Raw genomic sequence first — 26,262 nt, forward strand, 5'->3', positions numbered from 1 at the left:
GGAAAAGTAAATAGGCCATTCACATGAATCGTTTGTTGGGAGGGGGTTTGTACTTTGCGGAGCACATTTGGAAAAGTTTTCCTATCTGTAGCGCAGATTGTATTTATGTTTCTTATCTTTTAAAATAAACATGTTGTGTCATTCATGAAGGTGAAGTTGGCTTTTATCCATATTTCTGTGCCGTCTCAAATTGTGGAATGAAAACGCTGAGATTTAAGGTCATCTAACAGAAAATTGACACAATAAGGCAACTGTGGCCTCTTACTTCATTCAGAGTTGGTGACTGACTTTCTTCAGTACAATGTGGACCAGAGTCTGCCCACCTTTTAAGGACGGAGACGACGTTGTGAGATGGTGGGCTTCTGTCTTTGAAACTTATACCCATAAAGATTGAGCCCAGGCTTTGTTTGCTAGGTAATAAAGTGTTTTTGCTTGACTGATCCCCCTGTTTTTTTCCTTTAATGTAGTTTAATCTAATGTGCACCAGAAATCTTCTTTTTCATTTTAAAATCACTAAAATTCTCACTGGTGAGGTCGAACTCGCCTACAACTGACTGCGTTTTTCAGCTGCCCTTTTCACTCTTTAAGTCTTCACATCTGCTGCCATGATGGATCCCCATCTTACTCAACCAAAGTTTGAAACATTAATTTTACTAAAGTCCTGTTTCAGTGTCTCTCATTCCTCTACTTCTAGGCTCCTCTCTTTTATAAAATATGATTTAGAGTTAAAGTTATTTTGTCTAAAGTCAGTGTTATTCAGATATTCAGAGTTGAAACTTTCTTTGGTTGCTTTTTATTCAATTCAAGTTTATTTCTATAGCACTTTTTACAACAATGTCACAAAGCAGCTTTACAGAAGTTTGAAAACATACAGTTACAACATGTATCCCCAGTGAGCAAGCCAGAGGAAAACTCCCTCAGACTGGAGGAAGAAACCAAGACTCGCAGGGGAGACCTGTCCTCCTCTGGTCAAACAGTATTTACAGTTCAATAAGCTAAATACCCAATTAAAGCTAAGAGGATCTCTGTTTGAAGTCTGGATGGTAAAGCTAAATGTTATTTATATATTTATTTGTAAAATGCATTGCAGTTGAAGATGGAAGAAAATGGTAAAACAAGAATTTAGTGTTTTATGTATAATCAGTTGTGTTTAATAAAACCATGGACGTTAACTAACGGTTACTACATCTTTTAGCACTAAATATTGCCAGTAGTCTGAATTTAGACGTGTTTAGAGCTTTGACTCACTTGCTTTGCCTTTTTCTTTACTTTGCAAAAAGCAAGAGCCTTTAAGGTTGTGTGCAGTGGTGAAAAACATAGTACGCCGTTATTCACAGTAACAGGTTCCTACTCGTATTTCTATTGCACGTGCCTTTTCCTTCTCTTGTTACTGATGTTTAAGTGTATTTTTCATACTGTCTACTTTTTGGATTATTCTCATTTTTTAATGTTTGTCCTGTTGTCTTTATTAATAAGTTTTCTTGATTTTTTCTTCATTTTTTGATGCGGCCATGAAGAATCCACCTTCGCAAACTGCAAGTGACAACTTGGCCAGAGACCTCCACATCTGTTAAAGTATGAGTGTATTTAGAGCAGCAGGGTGGGCTTCAGATGTTCACTCTTTTACTATCTGTCTCTCACACATACACCTTTTTAAAGATATTCCTAACTTCCAAATTCCAGACTGCAGTCTATCTGTTTCTCTGCATACCTTTTAGGCCCCTTGCACACTGTTCTTCAGTGGTCAGAACCTCCACAGGACCACCACAGAGCACGTATTATTTGGGTTGTGTCCATTTGCTGTCAACTCTATTAGACAATTCTACCTTGCTGGTCCACTTTGTAGATCAGAGTTGATAGCTCATCTGCTGCACAATTTGTGTAGGTCATCCTCTACTCCTTCATCAGTGACCACAGGACACTGGCCACAGGAAACTTTTGTCTTTATTGATATTCCAGTAGTGACACTGAGGTGTTTAAAGCATTGCTGTATCTGACACACTAGTACCAAAACCACACTTACGACCATGCCAGTGTCACTACGGTGCTGAGAACAATATAATGATCATACCTGCTGTGTCGGTCTTGGTCACTGTTGAATTGATGAATTATACAGAGAAACAGACCAACAACAGTCTGAAATTACAGAACCACAAAGTGCACCTGGACCTGATTAAATGAAAAATGACCACAAATACAAGGTATCTAAGGTAAACAAATACAACTCAAAGAGTTTTGCTTAAGGCTACTTGTACTTCTAAGCACCACAAAAGTCCTCATGTTAGTTCAATTGAATACAGGGACAGTGCACCTGAGAGCTTCACAGCAGTCGATCACAGCATCAGAGGTCAAGTGGACATCAGTGGTACCTGGAAATGGCATTGGTCATCCAGTAATCACCTCAAAAGGCCAGTTTGCTTGTGAGTAGCACAAATGCTAGGTAGGGCTAGTCATGGTAATTCCCACAGTTCTGTCATGGAAATCCTGAGAGCAGAACAAATCACAAGTTTTGAATAAGCAAGAGTTGTTTATTTAGGAAAAGTGACAGACCAGAGAGTAAAGAGATGAGAGCGCTTGCTCTGAAGCAGTCTCCCTTACATAGGGGTTTTATACCCCAAACTGGGTGTTGGCCAGGTACAAAATAAGGAAAGGATTTGACAGCTGCTGTTATCAGTCTTTAGCAGATTTCTGTTAATATAGCCATAAACAGAGGTGGACGAAGTACACAAATCATGTACTTGAGTTAAAGTAGAGACCCCCAAGGTAAAATATTACTCCAGTAAAAGTAGAAGTCCTTACTCTAGACCTCCACTTGAGTAAAAGTACTAAAGTATTTGCCTTCAAATGTACTTAAGTATAAAGTAAAAGTACTAAAAGAGTAATTCTGGCTCTGATCTGGTCCTGTTATCATTTTTATAACCAGACTGGCTTCATGAACTCATTTCAGGTGAAAGTCCTCCAGCGTCTCTCTTGGTAAACCAGTCTTTTAATAGAACGTCATTAATTAGTGACGCTGACGTCTATTAAAATTATCAGAAGCACAAAACACTGAAGGTAAACAGTTTCCATCAGGGAGAACCGAGTGGCTCTGAAATCACTTTTTACACACAAGCAAAGTTTCAGTTTCAGATTTATTTACAACTTAGTTCCAAGTTTAAGTTGAATAAAAACTGGCTTTAAACTCAGGATCACAGATGAGCTCCTTTACTATGTTGATCTGTAGGCGTCTGTTCATAAAAATAAACCAGCCCAAACTCATTTACTATAAAATTAAATGGTGTTTGTAGAAATTCAGAAAAAAGCCGCGTCAGTCTCGACTGCATATGTGGACATATTTCTATATTGAGCTCTATTTACACAAAGTTAGGTTAGTTCATCATTTATGTTGAACAGACTCTCCCAAAGTTTTACGCTGCTGCGCTGACGTTGAACCGCGTGCTGCACTGGGTCGGTATGACCAACAGGTCAAAACCAGCTCTAAACAAAGTGACCGCTGGGCCCTGATTGGTGCTCTGGCTTTGCGCTTCTTTGGTTTTGACATGTTACGTTTTTATACACACAGAAACCAAAAGGAATGACAGATTTCTCAAAATGTAGGAGGGTAAAGTCGGATATTAGACTCTGAAATGTAGTGGAGTGAAAGGAAAAAGTTGCCCAAAAAGGAAAAACTTGATACACGAAAAAACTACTTAAGTACAATAATGCATTACATTTACTTAGTTACTGTCCGCCACTGATAGTTATTCACTTTCCTGCACTACCAAAACAGCCATAAACAAAATGTCAGATCGTTTTGCAACATTTTGCATGACCCAGTGAGAGAAACCTAGTAGGATTTCCTGTTTCTTTTGGTGTAGGGCCCCACCTCGAACACCTCAAAGCAGGAGTTGCTCTTCATATCCTCGTTTCTCTCTCAACACATTCAGCTGCCTCAAATTTGCATCATCCTCCTGCACTGGGCATCGCTTGGACACTGAAAAGGACATCAATGAAAAGCCAGTTATGAGGAATCTGCTGCTTATCGTGTGGCTTGTCATGTTTTCAGCAGCTGGTGAGGTTTTTTTTTTTTGCTCATTTTTGTTTGCTGGTTAGAAGGAATATAGTAAGATTATATGGTATATTAGTTATATTTAAATTAGTTTCTCTACACACATCAAGGCAGATCTAACATTATAAAATCAGTGCAGCCGAGCTGCTCCCTTCATACCATTGCTTTTTCAGATACCTTTAGATGCTTTTGTGATTTCAGTCACTAAGAGATTATAGTAATGTATAAAAACATTCATTCTGGCCCTTTTCCCTCCAGGGTTTGGTGATATCGTGTATCTCAGCAGGCAGAGGAATTCCTCTGTGGAGTTTTCCTGCATGTCCACAAATGTGAGCGCAAAGCCGTTTGCGTTTTCTCTGATGCGTGACCTGGTGAAACCTGAAAAAGTGCTGTATGAGTACTTTGGGAAAAGCCCTTCCATTTTTAATGAGAAAGACAAGAACGAGTTTGTTGTGCGGTTTGTTGATTCAAGCCACCACCAAGTCACTGTGAACATCTCACACCTGCTGGGGCGCCACACTGACCTGTACCACTGTGTCTTCCACTATGATTTTCAGAAGTTTGAGGATTATCCTGGCAAGCCAAAGTTTTTTCTCTATGTTGAAGACTCCAGTAAGTAATCCTGACTGTTGCTCTTGACAGTGACACGTTAGTTTATGGAGAGTATTATTGTCCTGAGGACCCCACACTTCTTTTCCTCAGTCAAACGTTTAACTAATTAACTAATTGTTTGTGCTGAGAGAGGTGATTTTACATGTAGAGCAAAAGGTCCCAAAAAGTGACTTTGTTACTAAGGGAGCGATTGTAAGGGAGATACAGGAATGGAGCCGACAGTCTTTTGGGGTAATGATAGCCTTTAGCCTGGGCCTTTGTCTCCATTCACACAGCCTGTGGTGCTCTTACATGGGTCAGCTGCATCATGTAACAGCAGAGCATTGCAGATAAATCTGTGTTATGAGAGACTTTTATATACATATATACACTACCGTTCAAAAGTTTGGGGTCACCCAAACAATTTTGTGTTTTCCATGAAAAGTCACACTTATTCACCACCATACGTTGTGAAATGAATAGAAAATAGAGTCAAGACATTGACAAGGTTAGAAATAATGATTTGTATTTGAAATAACATTGTTTTTACATCAAACTTTGCTTTCGTCAAAGAATCCTCCATTTGCAGCAATTACAGCATTGCACACCTTTGGCATTCTAGCTGTTAATTTGTTGAGGTAAGCTGGAGAAATTGCACCCCACGCTTCTAGAAGCAGCTCCCACAAGTTGGATTGGTTGGATGGGCACTTCTGGCGTACCATACGGTCAAACTGCTCCCACAACAGCTCAATGGGGTTCAGATCTGGTGACTGCGCTGGCCACTCCATTACCGATAGAATACCAGCTGCCTGCTTCTGCTGTAAATAGTTCTTGCACAATTTGGAGGTGTGTTTAGGGTCATTGTCCTGTTGTAGGATGAAATTGGCTCCAATCAAGCGCTGTCCACTGGGTATGGCATGGCGTTGCAAAATGGAGTGATAGCCTTCCTTATTCAGAATCCCTTTTACCCTGTACAAATCTCCCACCTTACCAGCACCAAAGCAACCATCACATTACCTCCACCATGCTTAACAGATGGCGTCAGGCATTCTTCCAGCATCTTTTCATTTGTTCTGCGTCTCACAAACGTTCTTCTTTGTGATCCAAACACCTCAAACTTGGATTCATCCGTCCACAAAACTTTTTTCCAGTCTTCCTCTGTCCAATGTCTGTGTTCTTTTGCCCATCTTAATCTTTTTCTTTTATTGGCCAGTCTCAGATATGGCTTTTTCTTTGCCACTCTGCCCTGAAGCCCAAAATCCCGCAGCCGCCTCTTCACTGTAGATGTTGACACTGGTGTTTTGCGGGTACTATTTAATGAAGAAGCCAGTTGGGGACCTGTGAGGCGTCTGTTTCTCAAACTAGAGACTCTAATGTGCTTATCTTCTTGCTTAGTTGTGCAACGTGGCCTCCCACTTCTTTTTCTACTCTGATTAGAGCCTGTTTGTGCTGTCCTCTGAAGGGAGTAGTACACACCGTTGTAGGAAATCTTCAATTTCTTAGCAATTTCTCGCATGGAATAGCCTTCATTTCTAAAAACAAGAATAGACTGTCGAGTTTCAGATGAAAGTTCTCTTTTTCTGGCCATTTTGAGCGTTTAATTGACCCCACAAATGTGATGCTCCAGAAACTCAATCTGCTCAAAGGAAGGTCAGTTTTGTAGCTTCTGTAATGAGCTAGACTGTTTTCAGATGTGTGAACATGATTGCACAAGGGTTTTCTAATCATCAATTAGCCTTCTGAGCCAATGAGCAAACACATTGTACCATTAGAACACTGGAGTGATAGTTGCTGGAAATGGGCCTCTATACACCTATGTAGATATTGCACCAAAAACCAGACATTTGCAGCTAGAATAGTCATTTACCACATTAGCAATATATAAAGTGTATTTGTTTAAAGTTAGGACTAGTTTAAAGTTATCTTCATTGAAAAGTACAGTGCTTTTCCTTCAAAAATAAGGACATTTCAATGTGACCCCAAACTTTTGAACGGTAGTGTGTATATATATATATATATATATATATATATATATATATATTACTTCAAAGCCTTTAGAGTTTTTTTCCCACTGTAAATAAAAATATTGCATTTTTCTTGAATTAGATATTTTGATCAAATGCGCACTTCTGGTAGTATAACCTAATAAATTGTTTTGTCTATATTTTCCAAAATTGACTGAATAACAGGGTTCAAACCTGGCTAAGAAATTTGAATACATATCATATTCTCCATTAAGCTCATATTAATGCAGTTAATGACAAAGTGTACAATATAAAGCAGAAGGGAAAGTTGAACATTTGTTTTAATCACAATGATTTAGTGGTTAGAATGACAAGTTAATAAGTATTTTCATACGCTGACAAAATCTATCACCAAAATGTATAAAATGTCAAAAAAATGTTCTCCATGTGTAAAAATAAGTGGTGCAACAGAGGTCAGTTTAAATAAATCCTAGATGAACAAATCCTTGATTAGCTCTAAATTCAGCTTAATGTGATATTTAATGGTGCAGCTCCCCCTGAAAGTCGGGTAGCATTTGCTGCAATATAGACTTTTCAATAGACTAATTACACTCAAAGCCAGTACAATGTGTTTTAGAATAATCCAAAAATTGAACAGATAAATTGATTGATCGATTCATTCAACTTTATTGTCATTGCTTAGTACAAGTACAAGGCAATGAAATGCAGTTGGCATTTCTACTAGAAGAGCGAATGGTAGCAATAGTGCAATATGGACAGCGCAAATGTCCAATAACAGGTATAATATATTCTATGTATGCATACACATACAGTGCTGTTCTGGGGTAAAGCATATTAGGAATGTGGACTGTTGGTCAGTTAATTTTACATTGTGACCACTTTGTGTATTTGCACTATTACATAAGTGAACGTACTTCTTTAATAAAGAAACAAATAGGCCTAGATGAGAGAAAGGCAGAATTCGTTTGATGATTGATGATTGGGTGTGGATTTTTCTTGGTATCTTTTCAGGAGTGTTTTCTAAGCTGTGGTGAACAGTAGCACCCTCTTTTGCAGACCTCTATGAAGTTTGTATCAGCCTGCCTCTTTAAGTCCCTCTATGTTGTTTTATATTTTGTATATTTCTCTCTCCCGCGACCCTGACGGAGAAGAAACGTTAGAAAACGGATGGATGGATATTTCTCTCTCTTTACCTGTATCGCTTGCTTTCTGTACTTCCACCCTTATCTCCATCTCTTTATCTCTCTCAGTTCAAGTGCGTGGGTGTGCTAAACACAAACTAGCATGCAACATTATACTTCAGTTATAATATATTTTTGTTGTCCTAAAAAAACTTTACAGAAGGAAAGCTTTAACGTACATTAACAGAACAAGATTATATTTAATAAACCTTTCATCTTGCACTTCATGAAATGTTTCCACAGTGTAAGGGGCAGCTGGCATTTTTTTAAGTGGTGCTGCTGTGATAGTATAACAGGAAAGACAGATAACATAAACAGTTACTTAAATCATTGCCCCATCAAGAATTCTGAATTTTGTCAGGCTCAGTTTCGCACGTTGTGGTTATTTCTTTGCGAAACACCCACACGCCTCATATTTCTCTGTAGCAGGCCATATGCTACCACTGGGGGAAAATGGACACAGAAGAGACAGAGGCAGCAGACTTTTTAACTTTCTCACAGAAAACACAAACCAAAAGCAAAACCAAATAAAACCAAAAGCTGGCCACTTTCAGTGGCTTCTACACTACACTTTTCAGTTATTTTCCTCATGTCCTTTACGTTGCCCTTGCTTGTCCACCCTCATTTCCTGTTCTCTCTCAGCTCCTTTTAAAGGCGCCTAGCTGAGCTGAGAGACAACTTGGTCCGCAACTTGGTCAAATGTATGGTGGAGGACTTCAGCCTCACCACGCAACAGAAGGCACTGTCCAAGAGAAAGGGTTCAGGACTCAGGCATCATCTCGTACACTCCACAAGTGTGTGTGTGTGTGTGTGTGTGTGTGTGTGTGTGTGTGCGTGCGTGTGTGTGTGTGTGTCTGCACATTAATAGACCTTTCTAGGAAATATGCAGATTAGTCTCCATTTTTGTCAAATGTCAAATAATAACAGTGGAAAATGATGCAAACTAACCTACTTTAAGTGACATAAGTGGAAGATGCCACCTAGGATGCACATCAGTACTGACAAATACCAAAATCAGGGCCTTGCCACCGTGAAAGATGTAAAGAAAAGAGTTGGACTGGCCAGAGAGGCTTTCTGTTTGAGGACAGCATGCACTGAGATATTCATTGTTGAAAGAAGAGTGGAATGAAATATTTTAAACATAGGATCCCACATCCATCTGTCATAAGGGATGCCAAGAAAGTTAGCTGACATAACAGATTATGTCTTTAAGACATTATTGACAGTGATATAAGAACGATTTCTGTTTAGGAGCTGGATGCTTTTGTGAATTAATCACAGACAGAGCTTATCATAACTCATATTGCAGAACACTCATTCTGGCCCTTCTTCCTCCAGGGGTTGGTGGTGTCGTGTATCTGAGCAGGCAGAGGAATTCCTCTGTGGAGTTTTCCTGCATGTCCATGAATGCGAATGCAAGGCCGTTGGCGTTTTCTCTGATGCGTGACTTGGTGAAACCTGATAATTTTCCAACTCTGAGAATACTGACTCGCCTCATGGTTATTCTGCAGAAAACAAAACAATGAAAATTGCTGTATATGAGTTCTCTGTAATGTAGCACTAAGCAAGTTTTCAGGCATGAGACAGGAAAAAGAATTGATGTCGTTCAGTCAGTTTAAATACAGCTGAGATTAACAAACTCTTGATTAGCTCTAAACTCAGCTTGATCCTTGTCAGTGCAGCCCAGTACAAGGCTTCTACAATGTGTTTTATAATGATCCATGAAAATAAATCCATACACATTCCAGTGCTGTTCTGTGGGTATAGCATATTAAGAATGTTTTGTGTCAGTCAGTTACTTTTACATTGTGACCACTTTGTGTAGTTGTACCATCACATGAGTGAATGTAGTTCTTTAATAAGCAAGTAAACAGGTCTAGATGAGGGGAAAAGCAAAAGTTGGTTTGATGATTTCTGCAGGACTGACTGCAGACAGCTGTGGCTTTGGCTTTGGGTTTTTCTTGGTATATTTTCAGGGGTGTTTTCAGAACTGTGGTGAGACTGAAACACTCACTGCAGATTTCCCTTCTGAGATATATGCAAACCACTCTCTAGTTTTAAAAAATGATAAGGTGGTAAAATATCACATACTAGTCGGAAGTGACACAAACTAACAGACTTTCAGAGATGGATAAGTGAAAGGTGTCACCTAGGATGAACATTGAGCAGTACTGGCAAACACCAAAATTAGGGCCTTGCCACAGTGGAGGACAAAGAACAGAGTAGGCTGTTTGGAGAATCTCTCTAACCAAGGAGGACATGCATTGAGACACCGAGAGGTTGAATCAGATGTGGAATAAACTGCATATATTTTATATACAAGGTGCCACAGCCATCCATCACGGGCATTCAAAGAGGGTTAGCTGGCATAACAGATTTAAGAGTCAGCATTCTCCTCCAAGCATGTTGAGATGTCCAGTGGGGTTGCACTAATGGCCATTTAAAATGCTGTGATGGAGCTTCACTTGTCTCCTCGCTTTGTAGGAAGTACATTTTAGCCTTCTTGGTAGCATCTTGTGATAGTACTAGTAGGTTGAATTGGACACAAATTAGGGAGAAAACTGAGCTAGATTTTTAAAATTAAATGAAGGTATTTATATGCATTACAAACCATGGCCTACCAAAAGTAGACCAAATATGTGTAACTGAGTTCAATCACTGTCAGTGCCTCAACACCAGTTCCTGACGAAATATGGTAGTAGTACACATCAAATAATGATCTATTATGTGTTCATGTTACCACATTTAATAATTGTAATATTATATTCAGTTGCAATGTTTTATATTAAATTGTAACGCTGGTCTAATGAGAGTAACTTAGTAACTTTTTCTCTGTTGCAGTTCCTGAAGAGTGCAGTTGCTACAGTAATGAGCCATTGCTCTATGCTCTGTCAGCTGTAGCAGTGCTGCTGTTCCTGTGCATGCTGATCTTCTCTGGAGTCTACTGTGTGAGTATTGCTCAAGTCTGTCTGTAGGGTGTATCACTGCAGTCTGTCTGTAATGAATGAGTATCACTGCAGTCTGTCTGTAGTGCCTGAGTATCACTGTAGTCTGTCTGTGGTGTGGGGTATAACTGCAGTCTGTCTGTAGTGCCTGAGTATCACTGTAGTCTGTCTGTAATGAATGAGTATCACTGTAGTCTGTCTGTAGTGTGTGATTATCACTGTAGTCTGTCCGTAGTGTGTGAATATCACTGCAGTCTGTCTGTGGTGTGTGAATATCACTGCAGTCTGTTTGTAATATATGCATATCACTGCAGTCTGCCTGTAGTGCCTGAGTATCACTGTAGTCTTTCTGTAGTGTGTGAGTATCACTGCATTCTGTCTGTAATGAATGAGTATCACTGCAGTCTCTCTGTAGTGTGGGGTATAACTGCAGTCTGCCTGTAGTGCCTGAGTATCACTGTAGTCTGTCTGTAGTGTGTATCACTGTAGTCTTTCTGTAGTGTGTGAGTATCACTGTAGTCTTTCTGTAGTGTGTGAGTATCACTGCATTCTGTCTGTAATGAATGAGTATCACTGCAGTCTGTCTGTAGTGTGGGGTATAACTGCAGTCTGCCTGTAGTGCCTGAGTATCACTGTAGTCTGTCTGTAGTGTGTATCACTGTAGTCTTTCTGTAGTGTGTGAGTATCACTGTAGTCTTTCTGTAGTGTGTGAGTATCACTGCATTCTGTCTGTAATGAATGAGTATCACTGTAGTCTTTCTGTAGTGTGTGAGTATCACTGTAGTCTTTCTGTAGTGTGTGAGTATCACTGCATTCTGTCTGTAATGAATGAGTATCACTGCAGTCTGTCTGTAGTGTGGGGTATAACTGCAGTCTGTCTGTACGGCCTGAGTATCACTGTAGTCTGTCTGTAGTGTGTATCACTGTAGTCTTTCTGTAGTGTGTGAGTATCACTGTAGTCTGTCTGTAGTGTGTGAGTATCACTGCATTCTGTCTGTAATGTATGAGTATCACTGTAGTCTGTCTGTAGTGTGTGAGTATCACTGCAGTCTGTCTGTAGTGTGGGGTATAACTGCAGTCTGTCTGTAGTGCCTGAGTATCTCTGTAGTGTGTGAGTATCAATGCAGTCTGTCTGTAGTGTGGGGTATAACTGCATTCTGTCTGTAGTGCCTGAGTATCACTGTAGTGTGTGAGTATCAATGCAGTCTGTCTGTAGTGCATATCACTGCAGTCTGTCTGTAGTGTGGGGTATAACTGCAGTTTGTCTGTAGTGCCTGAGTATCACTGTAGTCTGTATGTAATGTATGAGTATCACTGCAGTCTGTCTGTAGTGTGGGGTATAACTGCAGTTTGTCTGTAGTGCCTGAATATCACTGTAGTCTGTCTGTAATGTTTGAATATCACTGTAGTCTGTCTGTAATGTATGAGTATCGCTGCAGTCTGTCTGTAGTGTGGGGTATAACTGCAGTTTGTCTGTAGTGCCTGAGTATCACTGTAGTCTGTCTGTAATGTGTGAGTATCACTGCAGTCTGTCTGTAGTGTTGAATATCACTGTGCCTGAGTATCGCTGTAGTTTGCTCTGTGAATATCGCAGCAGTTTGTAGTGCGTGTCAATGCAGTCTGTCTGTAGGGCGTATCACTGCAGTCTGTCTGTAGTGTGGGGTATAACTGCATTCTGTCTGTAGTGCCTGAGTATCACTGTAGTGTGTGAGTATCAATGCAGTCTGTCTGTAGTGCATATCACTGCAGTCTGTCTGTAGTGTGGGGTATAACTGCAGTTTGTCTGTAGTGCCTGAGTATCACTGTAGTCTGTATGTAATGTATGAGTATCACTGCAGTCTGTCTGTAGTGTGGGGTATAACTGCAGTTTGTCTGTAGTGCCTGAATATCACTGTAGTCTGTCTGTAATGTTTGAATATCACTGTAGTCTGTCTGTAATGTATGAGTCTCTCTGCAGTCTGTCTGTAGTGTGGGGTATAACTGCAGTTTGTCTGTAGTGCCTGAATATCACTGTAGTCTGTCTGTAATGTTTGAATATCACTGTAGTCTGTCTGTAATGTATGAGTATCGCTGCAGTCTGTCTGTAGTGTGGGGTATAACTGCAGTTTGTCTGTAGTGCCTGAGTATCACTGTAGTCTGTCTGTAATGTGTGAGTATCACTGCAGTCTGTCTGTAGTGTTGAATATCACTGTGCCTGAGTATCGCTGTAGTTTGCTCTGTGAATATCGCAGCAGTTTGTAGTGCGTGTCAATGCAGTCTGTCTGTAGGGCGTATCACTGCAGTCTGTCTGTAGTGTGGGGTATAACTGCAGTTTGTCTGTAGTGCCTGAGTATCACTGTAGTCTGTCTGTAATGTATGAGTATCACTGCAGTCTGTCTGTAGTGTTGAGTATCACTGCAGTCTGAATTAGGTGAGTATGCAGTCTGTATAACATATCACTGTAATCTGTTCTGTAGTCTGTAGTGCCTGAGTATCACTGTAGTTTGCACTGTGTGAATATCACTGTAGTTTGTAGGGTGTATCACTGCAGTCTGTCTGTTGTGCATATCATTGTAGTCTGTTTTTACTAGATGAGTATCATGGTAAAATGTCTAAGGTGCGCAGTAAATCTAACAAAAATACAGTTTCTCCAAACAATCTCTAAATGCCTTTTTTTACATTCATTTGTAAAATTGAATAAATATGTGTGTGTGTGTGTGTGTGTGTATATATATATATATATATATATATGCCTTTTATGATATATATCAGATATATCAGATTTCAAATGAGAGTTAAGCCAGACCCAGGTTTACAAACTCCCTACACTTGGACTGAGCATCTCTCTCTGTAATTGGGTCCTGGACCTCCTGACTAACAGGCCGCAGTCTGTGAGGATCCACAACATCTCCTCCTCCACCATCATCCTCAGCACCGGCTCCCCCAGGGCTGTAAGCTGAGCCCCCTTATGTTTACACTGCTCAGATATGAATGCTCAGCCGTCTATCCAGGCTGTCATATTGTAAAGTTTGCAGACGCCATGGCTGTGGTTGGATGCATCACAAATAGTGATGAGTCTAGCTATAGGCAGGAGGTGGAACACCTGGAGAGTTGTTGCAGTGAAAACAATCTCTGCATCAACGTGAAGAAGACAAAGGAGATGATTGTGGATTTCAGAAGGGGCTACACCATCCCTCCCCTCCCCCTACACATCGGAGGATCTGCAGTGGAAGTGGTCTCCAGCTATAGGTACTTGGGCGTACACCTATGTAACAATTTTACCTGGAGTAATAAAACTTCCAGTCTGATCAGGAAGCCACATCAGCGCCTCTGCGTCCTCAGACGGATGAGGTGTGCTGGACTCAGGAGCTCAGTCCTCACCTCATTCTACAGATGTGTGGTGGAGAGCGTTCTGTGCTCCGGCATCACCGTGTGGCATGGAAGATGCTCTGCAGCAGAAAGGAAAGCTCTGCAGAGGGTGGTGAAGGCTGCACAGAGGACTGTTGGAGTCAGCCTTCCCACCACCATGGGCATTTACACCTCTAGATGCAGGAAAAGGGCCACTGGTATCATGAAGGACCCCACTCATCCAGCACACACACTTTGTCCCGCTCCCCTCAGGTAGGAGGCTGCGGAGCATTAAGTGCAAAACAACCAGACTGAAGCTTCTTCCCTGAAGCCGTGAGACTCTTAAACTCCAATTAGACAATCACTGCAATGGCACTTCATGTCCACTTATTTATTGCTGCTGCTGTACTGAATCAGTGCCTCCACTATGTCACACATGTCACTTTATGCATTACCAGTATTAAGATGTACACCTCCTACCTCGTACTCATACTGCTGTGGTCCATGCTGCTGTTATTTGTCCACCCCTTTATTTGCACCTTCTATTTATTGTTTATTGTTTTATTGTTTGTTACTTTGGGAGTTAACTGGACCGTGAGTACATTGTTTTGTGACATCACATGTGATGTGAATGACAATAAAGCCTTCTTATCTTATCTTATCTTATCTTATCTTATCTTATCTTATCTTATCTTATTATCTTCAAGTCTGAGCTCAGTAAATTACTTCATAGAGCTCTACAAAAATGCAAGAGGAAACACAACAGATTAATTGCAGACTGCAGTACGAATCAGCAGTGTGTAGTTTTACAGTCTGATGGTAATAATTGTGGAGTGATTTTAATCCAGTATGAATCTGCAGTGTGTGTAGTTTTACAGTCTGACAGTAATAATTGTGGAGTGATTTTAATCCAGTATGAATCTGCAGCGTGTAGTTTTACAGTCTGACGGTAATAATTGTGGAGTGATTTTAATCCAGTATGAATCTGCAGTGTGTGTAGTTTTACAGTCTGACAGTAATAATTGTGGAGTGATTTTAATCCAGTATGAATCTGCAGTGTTTTTTTACAGTCTGACTGTAATAATTGTGGAGTGATTTTATTCCAGTATGAATCTGCAGCGTGTAGTTTTACAGTCTGACGGTAATAATTGTGGAGTGATTTTAATCCAGTATGAATCTGCAGTGTGTGTAGTTTTACAGTCTGACGGTAATAATTGTGGAGTGATTTTATTCCAGTATGAATCTGCAGCGTGTAGTTTTACAGTCTGACTGTAATAATTGTGGAGTGATTTTATTCCAGTATGAATCTGCAGCGTGTAGTTTTACAGTCTGACGGTAATAATTGTGGAGTGATTTTAATCCAGTATGAATCTGCAGTGTGTGTAGTTTTACAGTCTGACTGTAATAATTGTGGAGTGATTTTAATCCAGTATGAATCTGCAGTGTGTAGTTTTACAGTCTGACTGTAATAATTGTGGAGTGATTTTAATCCAGTATGAATCTGCAGTGTGTTTAGTATTTACAATCTCACAGTAATAATTGTGAATGGTGAATGATTTTTTAGTAACTGAATTAATATTAGTAGTCCTGTTGTAATCCACCTCACGCTAATGAAATTTAAAAAAACTGGTAACAGACATGATGTGTGAACCCCACACTAACATTGTCTTCCTCTGTCTCGTTGTCAGAAGAGGCCGCCCAGCACAGCCAAAAGCACTGCCATTGTCGTCTATGAGGAGATGAACCAGACGAGAACAACAAAGAGCAAAGTAAGCAGCTGTCACGTCAGCATGTATCTGAAGGAAGAGGAAGAAACCGAGACTTCTGTATACACCCTGCCACTCAAAAAAACTATAACCTACGAACCCTTGTCTGGTTGTGATCCCAACAACCATTGATATTGATTTATTTGATCAGTGTATTGCAATTGTGCTATCCAGAACATGGTGCCCAGAAAATCTCTGAAGTGCTTCAGGTGCTTGATTTTTGTTTTACCAGGGCAGGGTCTGTAAGCGATTATTGCTGAGATCAGTGATTTTTTCCAGTATGAATCTGCACTGTGTAGTTTTACAGTCTGATGGTAATAATTGTGGAGTGATTTTAATCCAGTATGAATCAGCAGTGTGTGTAGTTTTACAGTCTGACAGTAATAATTGTGGAGTGATTTTAATCCAGTATGAATCTGCAGTGTGTGTAGTTTTACAGTCTGACAGTAATAATTGTGGAGTGATTTTAATCCAGTATGAATCTGCAGTGTGTGTAGTTTTACAGTCTGACTGTAATAATTGTGGAGTGATTCTAATCCAGTATGAATCTGCAGTGTGTAGTTTTACAGTCTGACGTTAATAATTGTGGAGTGATTTTAATCCAGTATGAATCAGCAGTGTGTGTAGTTTTACAGTCTGACGGTAATAATTGTGGAGTGATTTTAATCCAGTATGAATCTGCAGTGTGTGTAGTTTTACAGTCTGATGGTAATAATTGTGGAGTGATTTTAATCCAGTATGAATCTGCAGTTTGTAGTTTTACATCTGACGGTAATAATTGTGGAGTGATTTTAATCCAGTATGAATCTGCAGTGTGTGTAGTTTTACAGTCTGACGGTAATAATTGTGGAGGGATTTTAAACCAGTATGAATCTGCAGTGTGTGTAGTTTTACAGTCTGACTGTAATAATTGTGGAGTGATTTTAATCCAGTATGAATCTGCATTGTGTAGTTTTACAGTCTGACGGTAATAATTGTGGAGTGATTTTAATCCAGTATGAATCTGCAGTGTGTGTAGTTTTACAGTCTGACGGTAATAATTGTGGAGTGATTTTAATCCAGTATGAATCTGCAGTGTGTGTAGTTTTACAGTCTGACAGTAATAATTCTGGAGTGATTTTAATCCAGTATGAATCTGCAGTGTGTGTAGTTTTACAGTCTGACTGTAATAATTGTGGAGTGATTTTAATCCAATATGAATCTGCAATGTGTGTGGCTTTACAGTCTGATAGTAATAATTGTGGAGTGATTCTAAACCAGTATGAATCTGCAGTGTGTAGTTTTACAGTCTGACGGTAATAATTGTGGAGTGATTTTATTCCAGTATGAATGTGCAGTGTGTGTAGTTTTACAGTTTGACTGTAATAATTGTGGAGTGATTTTAATCCAGTATGAATCTGCAGTGTGTGTAGTTTTACAGTCTGACAGTAATAATTGTGGAGTGATTTTAATCCAGTATGAATCTGCAGTGTGTGTAGTTTTACAGTCTGATGGTAATAATTGTGGAGTGATTTTAATCCAGTATGAATCTGCAGTGTGTAGTTTTACAGTGTGACGGTAATAATTGTGGAGTGATTTTAATCCAGTATGAATCTGCAGCATGTAGTTTTACAGTCTGACAGTAATAATTGTGGAGTGATTTTAATCCAGTATGAATCTGCAGTTTGTAGTTTGACATCTGACGGTAATAATTGTGGAGTGATTTTAATCCAGTATGAATCTGCAGTGTGTGTAGTTTTACAGTCTGACTGTAATAATTGTGGAGTGATTTTAATCCAGTATGAATCTGCAGTGTGTAGTTTTACAGTCTGACAGTAATAATTGTGGAGTGATTTTAATCCAGTATGAATCTGCAGTGTGTGTAGTTTTACAGTCTGATGGTAATAATTGTGGAGTGATTTTAATCCAGTATGAATCTGCAGTGTGTAGTTTTACAGTCTGATGGTAATAATTGTGGAGTGATTTTAATCCAGTATGAATGTGCAGTGTGTGTAGTTTTACAGTCTGACGGTAATAATTGTGGAGTGATTTTAATCCAGTATGAATGTGCAGTGTGTGTAGTTTTACAGTCTGACGGTAATAATTGTGGAGTGATTTTAATCCAGTATGAATCTGCAGTGTGTAGTTTTACAGTCTGACAGTAATAATTGTGGAGTGATTTTAATCCAGTATGAATCTGCAGTGTGTAGTTTTACAGTCTGACTGTAATAATTGTTGAGTGATTTTAATCCAGTATGAATCTGCAGTGTGTGTGGCTTTACAGACTGATAGTAATAATTGTGGAGTGATTCTAAACCAGTATGAATCTGCAGTGTGTAGTTTTACAGTCTGACGGTAATAATTGTGGAGTGATTTTATTCCAGTATGAATGTGCAGTGTGTAGTTTTACAGTCTGACGGTAATAATTGTGGAGTGATTTTAATCCAGTATGAATCTGCAGTGTGTGTAGTTTTACAGTCTGATAGTAGTAATTGTGGAGTGATTTTATTCCAGTATGAATCTGCAGCGTGTGTAGTTTTACAGTCTGATAGTAATAATTGTGGAGTGATTTTAATCCAGTATGAATCTGCAGTTTGTAGTTTTACAGTCTGACAGTAATAATTGTGGAGTGATTTTAATCCAGTATGAATCTGCAGTGTGTGTAGTTTTACAGTCTGACTGTAATAATTGTGGAGTGATTTTAATCCAGTATGAATCTGCATTGTGTAGTTTTACAGTGTGACGGTAATAATTGTGGAGTGATTTTAATCCAGTATGAATCTGCAGTGTGTAGTTTTACAGTCTGACTGTAATAATTGTGGAGTGATTTTAATCCAATATGAATCTGCAGTGTGTGTAGTTTTACAGTCTTACGGTAATAATTGTGGAGTGATTTTAATCCAGTATGAATCTGCATTGTGTAGTTTTACAGTGTGACGGTAATAATTGTGGAGTGATTTTAGTCCAGTATGAATCTGCAGTGTGTAGTTTTACAGTCTGATGGTAATAATTGTGGAGTGATTTTAATCCAGTATGAATCTGCAGCGTGTAGTTTTACAGTCTGACAGTAATAATTGTGGAGTGATTTTAATCCAGTATGAATCTGCAGTTTTTAGTTTGACATCTGACGGTAATAATTGTGGAGTGATTTTAATCCAGTATGAATCTGCAGTGTGTGTAGTTTTACAGTCTGATGGTAATAATTGTGGAGGGATTCTAATCCAGTATGAATCTGCAGTGTGTGTAGTTTTACAGTCTGATGGTAATAATTGTGGAGTGATTTTAATCCAGTATGAATGTGCAGTGTTTAGTTTTACAGTCTGACGGTAGTAATTGTGGAGTGATTTTAATCCAGTATGAATGTGCAGTGTGTAGTTTTACAGTCTGATGGTAATAATTGTGGAGTGATTTTAATCCAGTATGAATCTGCAGTGTGTAGTTTTACAGTCTGACTGTAATAATTGTGGAGTGATTTTAATCCAGTATGAATCTGCAGTGTGTAGTTTTACAGTCTGATGGTAATAATTGTGGAGTGATTTTAATCCAGTATGAATCTGCAGTGTGTGTAGTTTTACAGTCTGACTGTAATAATTGTGGAGTGATTTTAATCCAGTATGAATCTGCAGTGTGTAGTTTTACAGTCTGATGGTAATAATTGTGGAGTGATTTTAATCCAGTATGAATCTGCAGTGTGTAGTTTTACAGTCTGACTGTAATAATTGTGGAGTGATTTTAATCCAGTATGAATCTGCAGTGTGTAGTTTTACAGTCTGATGGTAATAATTGTGGAGTGATTTTAATCCAGTATGAATCTGCAGTGTGTGTAGTTTTACAGTCTGATGGTAATAATTGTGGAGTGATTCTAATCCAGTATGAATCTGCAGTGTGTGTAGTTTTACAGTGTGACAGTAATAATTGTGGAGTGATTTTAATCCAGTATGAATCTGCAGTGTGTAGTTTTACAGTCTGACAGTAATAATTGTGGAGTGATTTTAATCCAGTATGAATCTGCAGTGTGTGTAGTTTTACAGTCTGACTGTAATAATTGTGGAGTGATTCTAATCCAGTATGAATCAGCAGTGTGTGTAGTTTTACAGTCTGACGGTAATAATTGTGGAGTGATTTTAATCCAGTATGAATCTGCAGTGTGTGTAGTTTTACAGTCTGATGGTAATAATTGTGGAGTGCTTTTAATCCAGTATGAATCTGCAGTTTGTAGTTTTACATCTGACGGTAATAATTGTGGAGTGATTTTAATCCAGTATGAATCTGCAGTTTTTAGTTTGACATCTGACGGTAATAATTGTGGAGTGATTTTAATCCAGTATGAATCTGCAGTGTGTAGTTTTACAGTCTGACGTTAATAATTGTGGAGTGATTTTAATCCAGTATGAATCAGCAGTGTGTGTAGTTTTACAGTCTGACGGTAATAATTGTGGAGTGATTTTAATCCAGTATGAATCTGCAGTGTGTGTAGTTTTACAGTCTGATGGTAATAATTGTGGAGTGCTTTTAATCCAGTATGAATCTGCAGTTTGTAGTTTTACATCTGACGGTAATAATTGTGGAGTGATTTTAATCCAGTATGAATCTGCAGTGTGTGTAGTTTTACAGTCTGACGGTAATAATTGTGGAGTGATTTTAATCCAGTATGAATCTGCAGTGTATTTTTACAGTCTGACGGTAATAATTGTGGAGTGATTTTAATCCAGTATGAATCTGCATTGTGTAGTTTTACAGTCTGACGGTAATAATTGTGGAGGGATTTTAAACCAGTATGAATCTGCAGTGTGTGTAGTTTTACAGTCTGACAGTAATAATTGTGGAGTGATTTTAATCCAGTATGAATCTGCAGTGTGTAGTTTTACAGTGTGACGGTAATAATTGTGGAGTGATTTTAATCCAGTATGAATCTGCAGTGTGTGTAGTTTTACAGTCTGACAGTAATAATTGTGGAGTGATTTTAATCCAGTATGAATCTGCAGTGTGTGTAGTTTTACAGTCTGACAGTAATAATTGTGGAGTGATTTTAATCCAGTATGAATCTGCAGTGTGTGTAGTTTTACAGTCTGACTGTAATAATTGTGGAGTGATTTTAATCCAGTATGAATCTGCAGTGTGTGTGGCTTTACAGTCTGATAGTAATAATTGTGGAGTGATTTTAATCCAGTATGAATCTGCAGTGTGTGTAGTTTTACAGTCTGACAGTAATAATTGTGGAGTGATTTTAATCCAGTATGAATCTGCAGTGTGTGTAGTTTTACAGTCTGACAGTAATAATTGTGGAGTGATTTTAATCCAGTATGAATCTGCAGTGTGTGTAGTTTTACAGTCTGACAGTAATAATTGTGGAGTGATTTTAATCCAGTATGAATGTGCAGTGTGTGTAGTTTTACAGTCTGACGGTAATAATTGTGGAGTGATTTTAATCCAGTATGAATCTGGAGTGTGTGTAGTTTTACAGTCTGACAGTAATAATTGTGGAGTGATTTTAATCCAGTATGAATCTGCAGTGTGTGTAGTTTTACAGTCTGACTGTAATAATTGTGGAGTGATTTTAATCCAGTATGAATCTGCAGCGTGTAGTTTTACAGTCTGACAGTAATAATTGTGGAGTGATTTTAATCCAGTATGAATCTGCAGTTTGTAGTTTGACATCTGACGGTAATAATTGTGGAGTGATTTTAATCCAGTATGAATCTGCAGTGTGTGTAGTTTTACAGTCTGACTGTAATAATTGTGGAGTGATTTTAATCCAGTATGAATCTGCAGCGTGTAGTTTTACAGTCTGACAGTAATAATTGTGGAGTGATTTTAATCCAGTATGAATCTGCAGTTTGTAGTTTTACATCTGACGGTAATAATTGTGGAGTGATTTTAATCCAGTATGAATCTGCAGTGTGTAGTTTTACAGTGTGACGGTAATAATTGTGGAGTGATTTTAATCCAGTATGAATCTGCAGTGTGTGTAGTTTTACAGTCTGACAGTAATAATTGTGGAGTGATTTTAATCCAGTATGAATCTGCAGTGTGTGTAGTTTTACAGTCTGACAGTAATAATTGTGGAGTGATTTTAATCCAGTATGAATCTGCAGTGTGTGTAGTTTTACAGTCTGACTGTAATAATTGTGGAGTGATTTTAATCCAGTATGAATCTGCAGTGTGTGTAGTTTTACAGTCTGATAGTAATAATTGTGGAGTGATTTTAATCCAGTATGAATCTGCAGTGTGTGTAGTTTTACAGTCTGACAGTAATAATTGTGGAGTGATTTTAATCCAGTATGAATCTGCAGTGTGTGTAGTTTTACAGTCTGACAGTAATAATTGTGGAGTGATTTTAATCCAGTATGAATGTGCAGTGTGTGTAGTTTTACAGTCTGACGGTAATAATTGTGGAGTGATTTTAATCCAGTATGAATCTGGAGTGTGTGTAGTTTTACAGTCTGACAGTAATAATTGTGGAGTGATTTTAATCCAGTATGAATCTGCAGTGTGTGTAGTTTTACAGTCTGACTGTAATAATTGTGGAGTGATTTTAATCCAGTATGAATCTGCAGTGTGTAGTTTTACAGTGTGACGGTAATAATTGTGGAGTGATTTTAATCCAGTATGAATCTGCAGCGTGTAGTTTTACAGTCTGACAGTAATAATTGTGGAGTGATTTTAATCCAGTATGAATCTGCAGTTTGTAGTTTGACATCTGACGGTAATAATTGTGGAGTGATTTTAATCCAGTATGAATCTGCAGTGTGTGTAGTTTTACAGTCTGACTGTAATAATTGTGGAGTGATTTTAATCCAGTATGAATCTGCAGCGTGTAGTTTTACAGTCTGACAGTAATAATTGTGGAGTGATTTTAATCCAGTATGAATCTGCAGTGTGTGTAGTTTTACAGTCTGACTGTAATAATTGTGGAGTAATTTTAATCCAGTATGAATCTGCAGTGTGTAGTTTTACAGTCTGACTGTAATAATTGTGGAGTGATTTTAATCCAGTATGAATCTGCAGTGTGTTTAGTATTTACAATCTCACAGTAATAATTGTGAATGGTGAATGATTTTTTAGTAACTGAATTAATATTAGTAGTCCTGTTGTAATCCACCTCACGCTAATGAAATTTAAAAAAACTGGTAACAGACATGATGTGTGAACCCCACACTAACATTGTCTTCCTCTGTCTCGTTGTCAGAAGAGGCCGCCCAGCACAGCCAAAAGCACTGCCATTGTCGTCTATGAGGAGATGAACCAGACGAGAACAACAAAGAGCAAAGTAAGCAGCTGTCACGTCAGCATGTATCTGAAGGAGGAGGAAGAAACCGAGACTTCTGTATACACCCTGCCACTCAAAAAAACTATAACCTACGAACCCTTGTCTGGTTGTGATCCCAACAACCATTGATATTGATTTATTTGATCAGTGTATTGCAATTGTGCTATCCAGAACATGGTGCCCAGAAAATCTCTGAAGTGCTTCAGGTGCTTGATTTTTGTTTTACCAGGGCAGGGTCTGTAAGCGATTATTGCTGAGATCAGTGATTTTTTCCAGTATGAATCTGCACTGTGTAGTTTTACAGTCTGATGGTAATAATTGTGGAGTGATTTTAATCCAGTATGAATCAGCAGTGTGTGTAGTTTTACAGTCTGACAGTAATAATTGTGGAGTGATTTTAATCCAGTATGAATGTGCAGTGTGTAGTTTTACAGTCTGACGGTAATAATTGTGGAGTGATTTTAATCCAGTATGAATGTGCAGCGTGTAGATTTACAGTGTGACGGTAATAATTGTGGAGTGATTTTAATCCAGTATGAATGTGCAATGTGTAGATTTACAGTCTGACGGTAATAATTGTGGAGTGATTTTAATCCAGTATGAATCTGCAGTGTGTAGTTTTACAGTCTGACGGTAATAATTGTGGAGTGATTCTAATCCAGTATGAATCTGCAGTGTGTAGTTTTACAGTCTGACTGTAATAATTGTGGAGTGATTTTAATCCAGTATGAATCTGCAGTGTGTAGTTTTACAGTCTGATGGTAATAATTGTGGAGAGATTTTAATCCAGTATGAATCTGCAGTGTGTGTAGTTTTACAGTCTGACTGTAATAATTGTGGAGTGATTTTAATCCAGTATGAATCTGCAGTGTGTGTAGTTTTACAGTCTGACAGTAATAATTGTGGAGTGATTTTAATCCAGTATGAATGTGCAGTGTGTGTAGTTTTACAGTCTGACTGTAATAATTGTGGAGTGATTTTAATCCAGTATGAATCTGCAGCGTGTAGTTTTACAGTCTGACTGTAATAATTGTGGAGTGATTTTAATCCAGTATGAATCTGCAGTGTGTAGTTTTACAGTCTGACTGTAATAATTGTGGAGTGATTTTAATCCAGTATGAATCTGCAGTGTGTAGTTTTACAGTCTGACAGTAATAATTGTGACTTGGTCTTGCAGGTTGTTGTTAATGTTAATGCGTGTGCACTATAGCATGTAGAGTCCCACACATTACATTATACATAGTGCTTTATGCTTTTCATGTTACGGTACAAGTGGGCCAAATCTGAATTTTTGCTTAAATGTGAAACATTTTTACTGTGAAAAGACAAAAATATTATTAGATCAGATTGGAGACACTTTCACACACTTCTTCATCATTTGCATATCTTACATGTGGCTTTTCACCTGTAATCTTTTTGCTTGTCTGCGCATGCTTATATCACTGTGGGCATCATCCAGTGTGGTCAGCAGGTCATAAGCATTTCTAACTTGCCTTTCAGGTGCATGTATGAGAGATATGAGTCACTTTCACGTGTACGAGCAGAAAGTTCTCTAAATCTGAGTGATTGAGCAATACAGCCTGTAATGTAAATGCAGCCTTAGCAGCTACAAACCAGCATGACCTGTACACAGGAACTGTAGTAATTCATGGATATGAAAATATGTAATAACTTGGAAAGTGTAAGTAAGGTAAGATATCTGGACCATTAATAGGAAATGGCAAGTAAACTCACTGTAGCCTTGAGGACAAAATAGAGAGAGATGATTTTCTGTTGTGTATAAAAAAGTATTATGTCATTTTTTTCATGTATCTCAACTTTTTAAAATGCATGTAAACTTTCTGGTAAAGCAGCTCTCTCAGGTTTTGTAGTTTGTCATATTGTCTCTCTGGACTTTCTAGTTTCTTATATTTGCTATAATATACTTTACATACAGTATATTAGTTGTAATGTAATTTAACTAAATAAATCATTGTCTACCTGTAACACGGTTTGAATTATGAGAAATGCAATGCAAATGAAGTTATTTTTAACACGTTCATGTCTTGTGCACAGAAGGAAACGTACTAATACTGGCTCTTTTACAGGCACCTATTCACCTAATTACTACTAACATTAAAATGGGGAAAGTTAACATGCATTCAGCATATTGATAGGCTTTTCTGAAATAAACTAAGAATGGCTTTATTGAAGAAGCATACTTTTTACTGTCTGTTCCAGCGGTTTCTTCTTTTGTTTCTTTTATAGTTTATTTCATAAAACCCAATCAATATGCACATTTACTCTTATCACCGTTACGCTCAGTGAACTTGAAATACTAAAATGACCAATTTACATTTTTCAGTTATTATGATTATTGTTTTAAAGTGTCGCAGATTTTTTACAGATGTTTCAGGCTCGCACACGTAGTTTCTCACTTGCATTCTCTCTCTCCATCTCTATTTCTCTCTCTCTCTCTCTCTCTCTCTCTCTCTCTCTCTCTCTCTCTCATCTCTGTCTCTCTCTCTCATCTCTATCTGTCTCTCTCATCTCTAGCTCTATCTTTATCTGTCTATCTGTCGCTCTAGCTCTCACGCATGCCACTGGCACATCACTATTGGTATAAGTCAAGACTTAAAACGTACGATAATATGAACCTCCTTGATTCCAGCCTCACATCAAACAACCTTTCAAACGATTTCAGGGTCACAGATAAATTTCCAGTGTTAGAGTAAAATAATGAGAGTCTTGCTAAAGTTGTGTAATATTATTATAAGTTTTAAGTCTTGGCTTATGCAAACAGTGACATGCCAGGAGTGCGGAAGAGGGCAAGCGAGCAATAAATGGATAGATAGTTATAGATAGAGAGAGCAAGTGAGAAAAAGCGTGAGAGTCTAAAATCTCTGTAACAAATCAAACCTGCTCCACTTTAACACAAAAATCATATTAATCTAAAAATGGAAACTCTTTTAATATTTCAAGATCACTGAGCGCGACAGTGATGCAAGAAAATGTGCAGAGGACTTTAAGAATGGCTTCACTGAAGAATCATCAATGTTTTTTTTCCATTACTTTTCTTTCTGATACAGTGGTTTCTTTCTTTTCTTTTACAGTTTAGTTGATCAGTATGCAGAATCACTAAATGTTTTGTTGATGTGTAAATCTTTACTAAATAAAAAAGTAACTGCACA

General features: G+C 38.4%; 1 protein-coding gene across 1 annotated transcript in view; it reads left to right on the forward strand.

Moving 5' to 3' along the window:
* The window catches only part of LOC108424825, a 38,827-nt gene that overhangs the window by 6,115 nt on the left and 6,450 nt on the right, over positions 1-26,262 (forward strand). Inside the window, exons 2-8 of the mRNA XM_037536523.1 lie at positions 1,518-1,600; positions 2,301-2,420; positions 3,858-4,051; positions 4,307-4,660; positions 10,647-10,753; positions 15,766-15,846; positions 23,012-23,092. Coding sequence (XP_037392420.1) covers positions 1,578-1,600; positions 2,301-2,420; positions 3,858-4,051; positions 4,307-4,660; positions 10,647-10,753; positions 15,766-15,846; positions 23,012-23,092 — 960 coding nt within the window. The 5' untranslated portion in view covers positions 1,518-1,577. The remainder of the gene's footprint in view (positions 1-1,517; positions 1,601-2,300; positions 2,421-3,857; positions 4,052-4,306; positions 4,661-10,646; positions 10,754-15,765; positions 15,847-23,011; positions 23,093-26,262) is intronic.

The sequence above is a fragment of the Pygocentrus nattereri genome, chromosome 30 (assembly GCF_015220715.1).
Source record: "Pygocentrus nattereri isolate fPygNat1 chromosome 30, fPygNat1.pri, whole genome shotgun sequence".
NCBI lineage: Eukaryota > Metazoa > Chordata > Actinopteri > Characiformes > Serrasalmidae > Pygocentrus > Pygocentrus nattereri.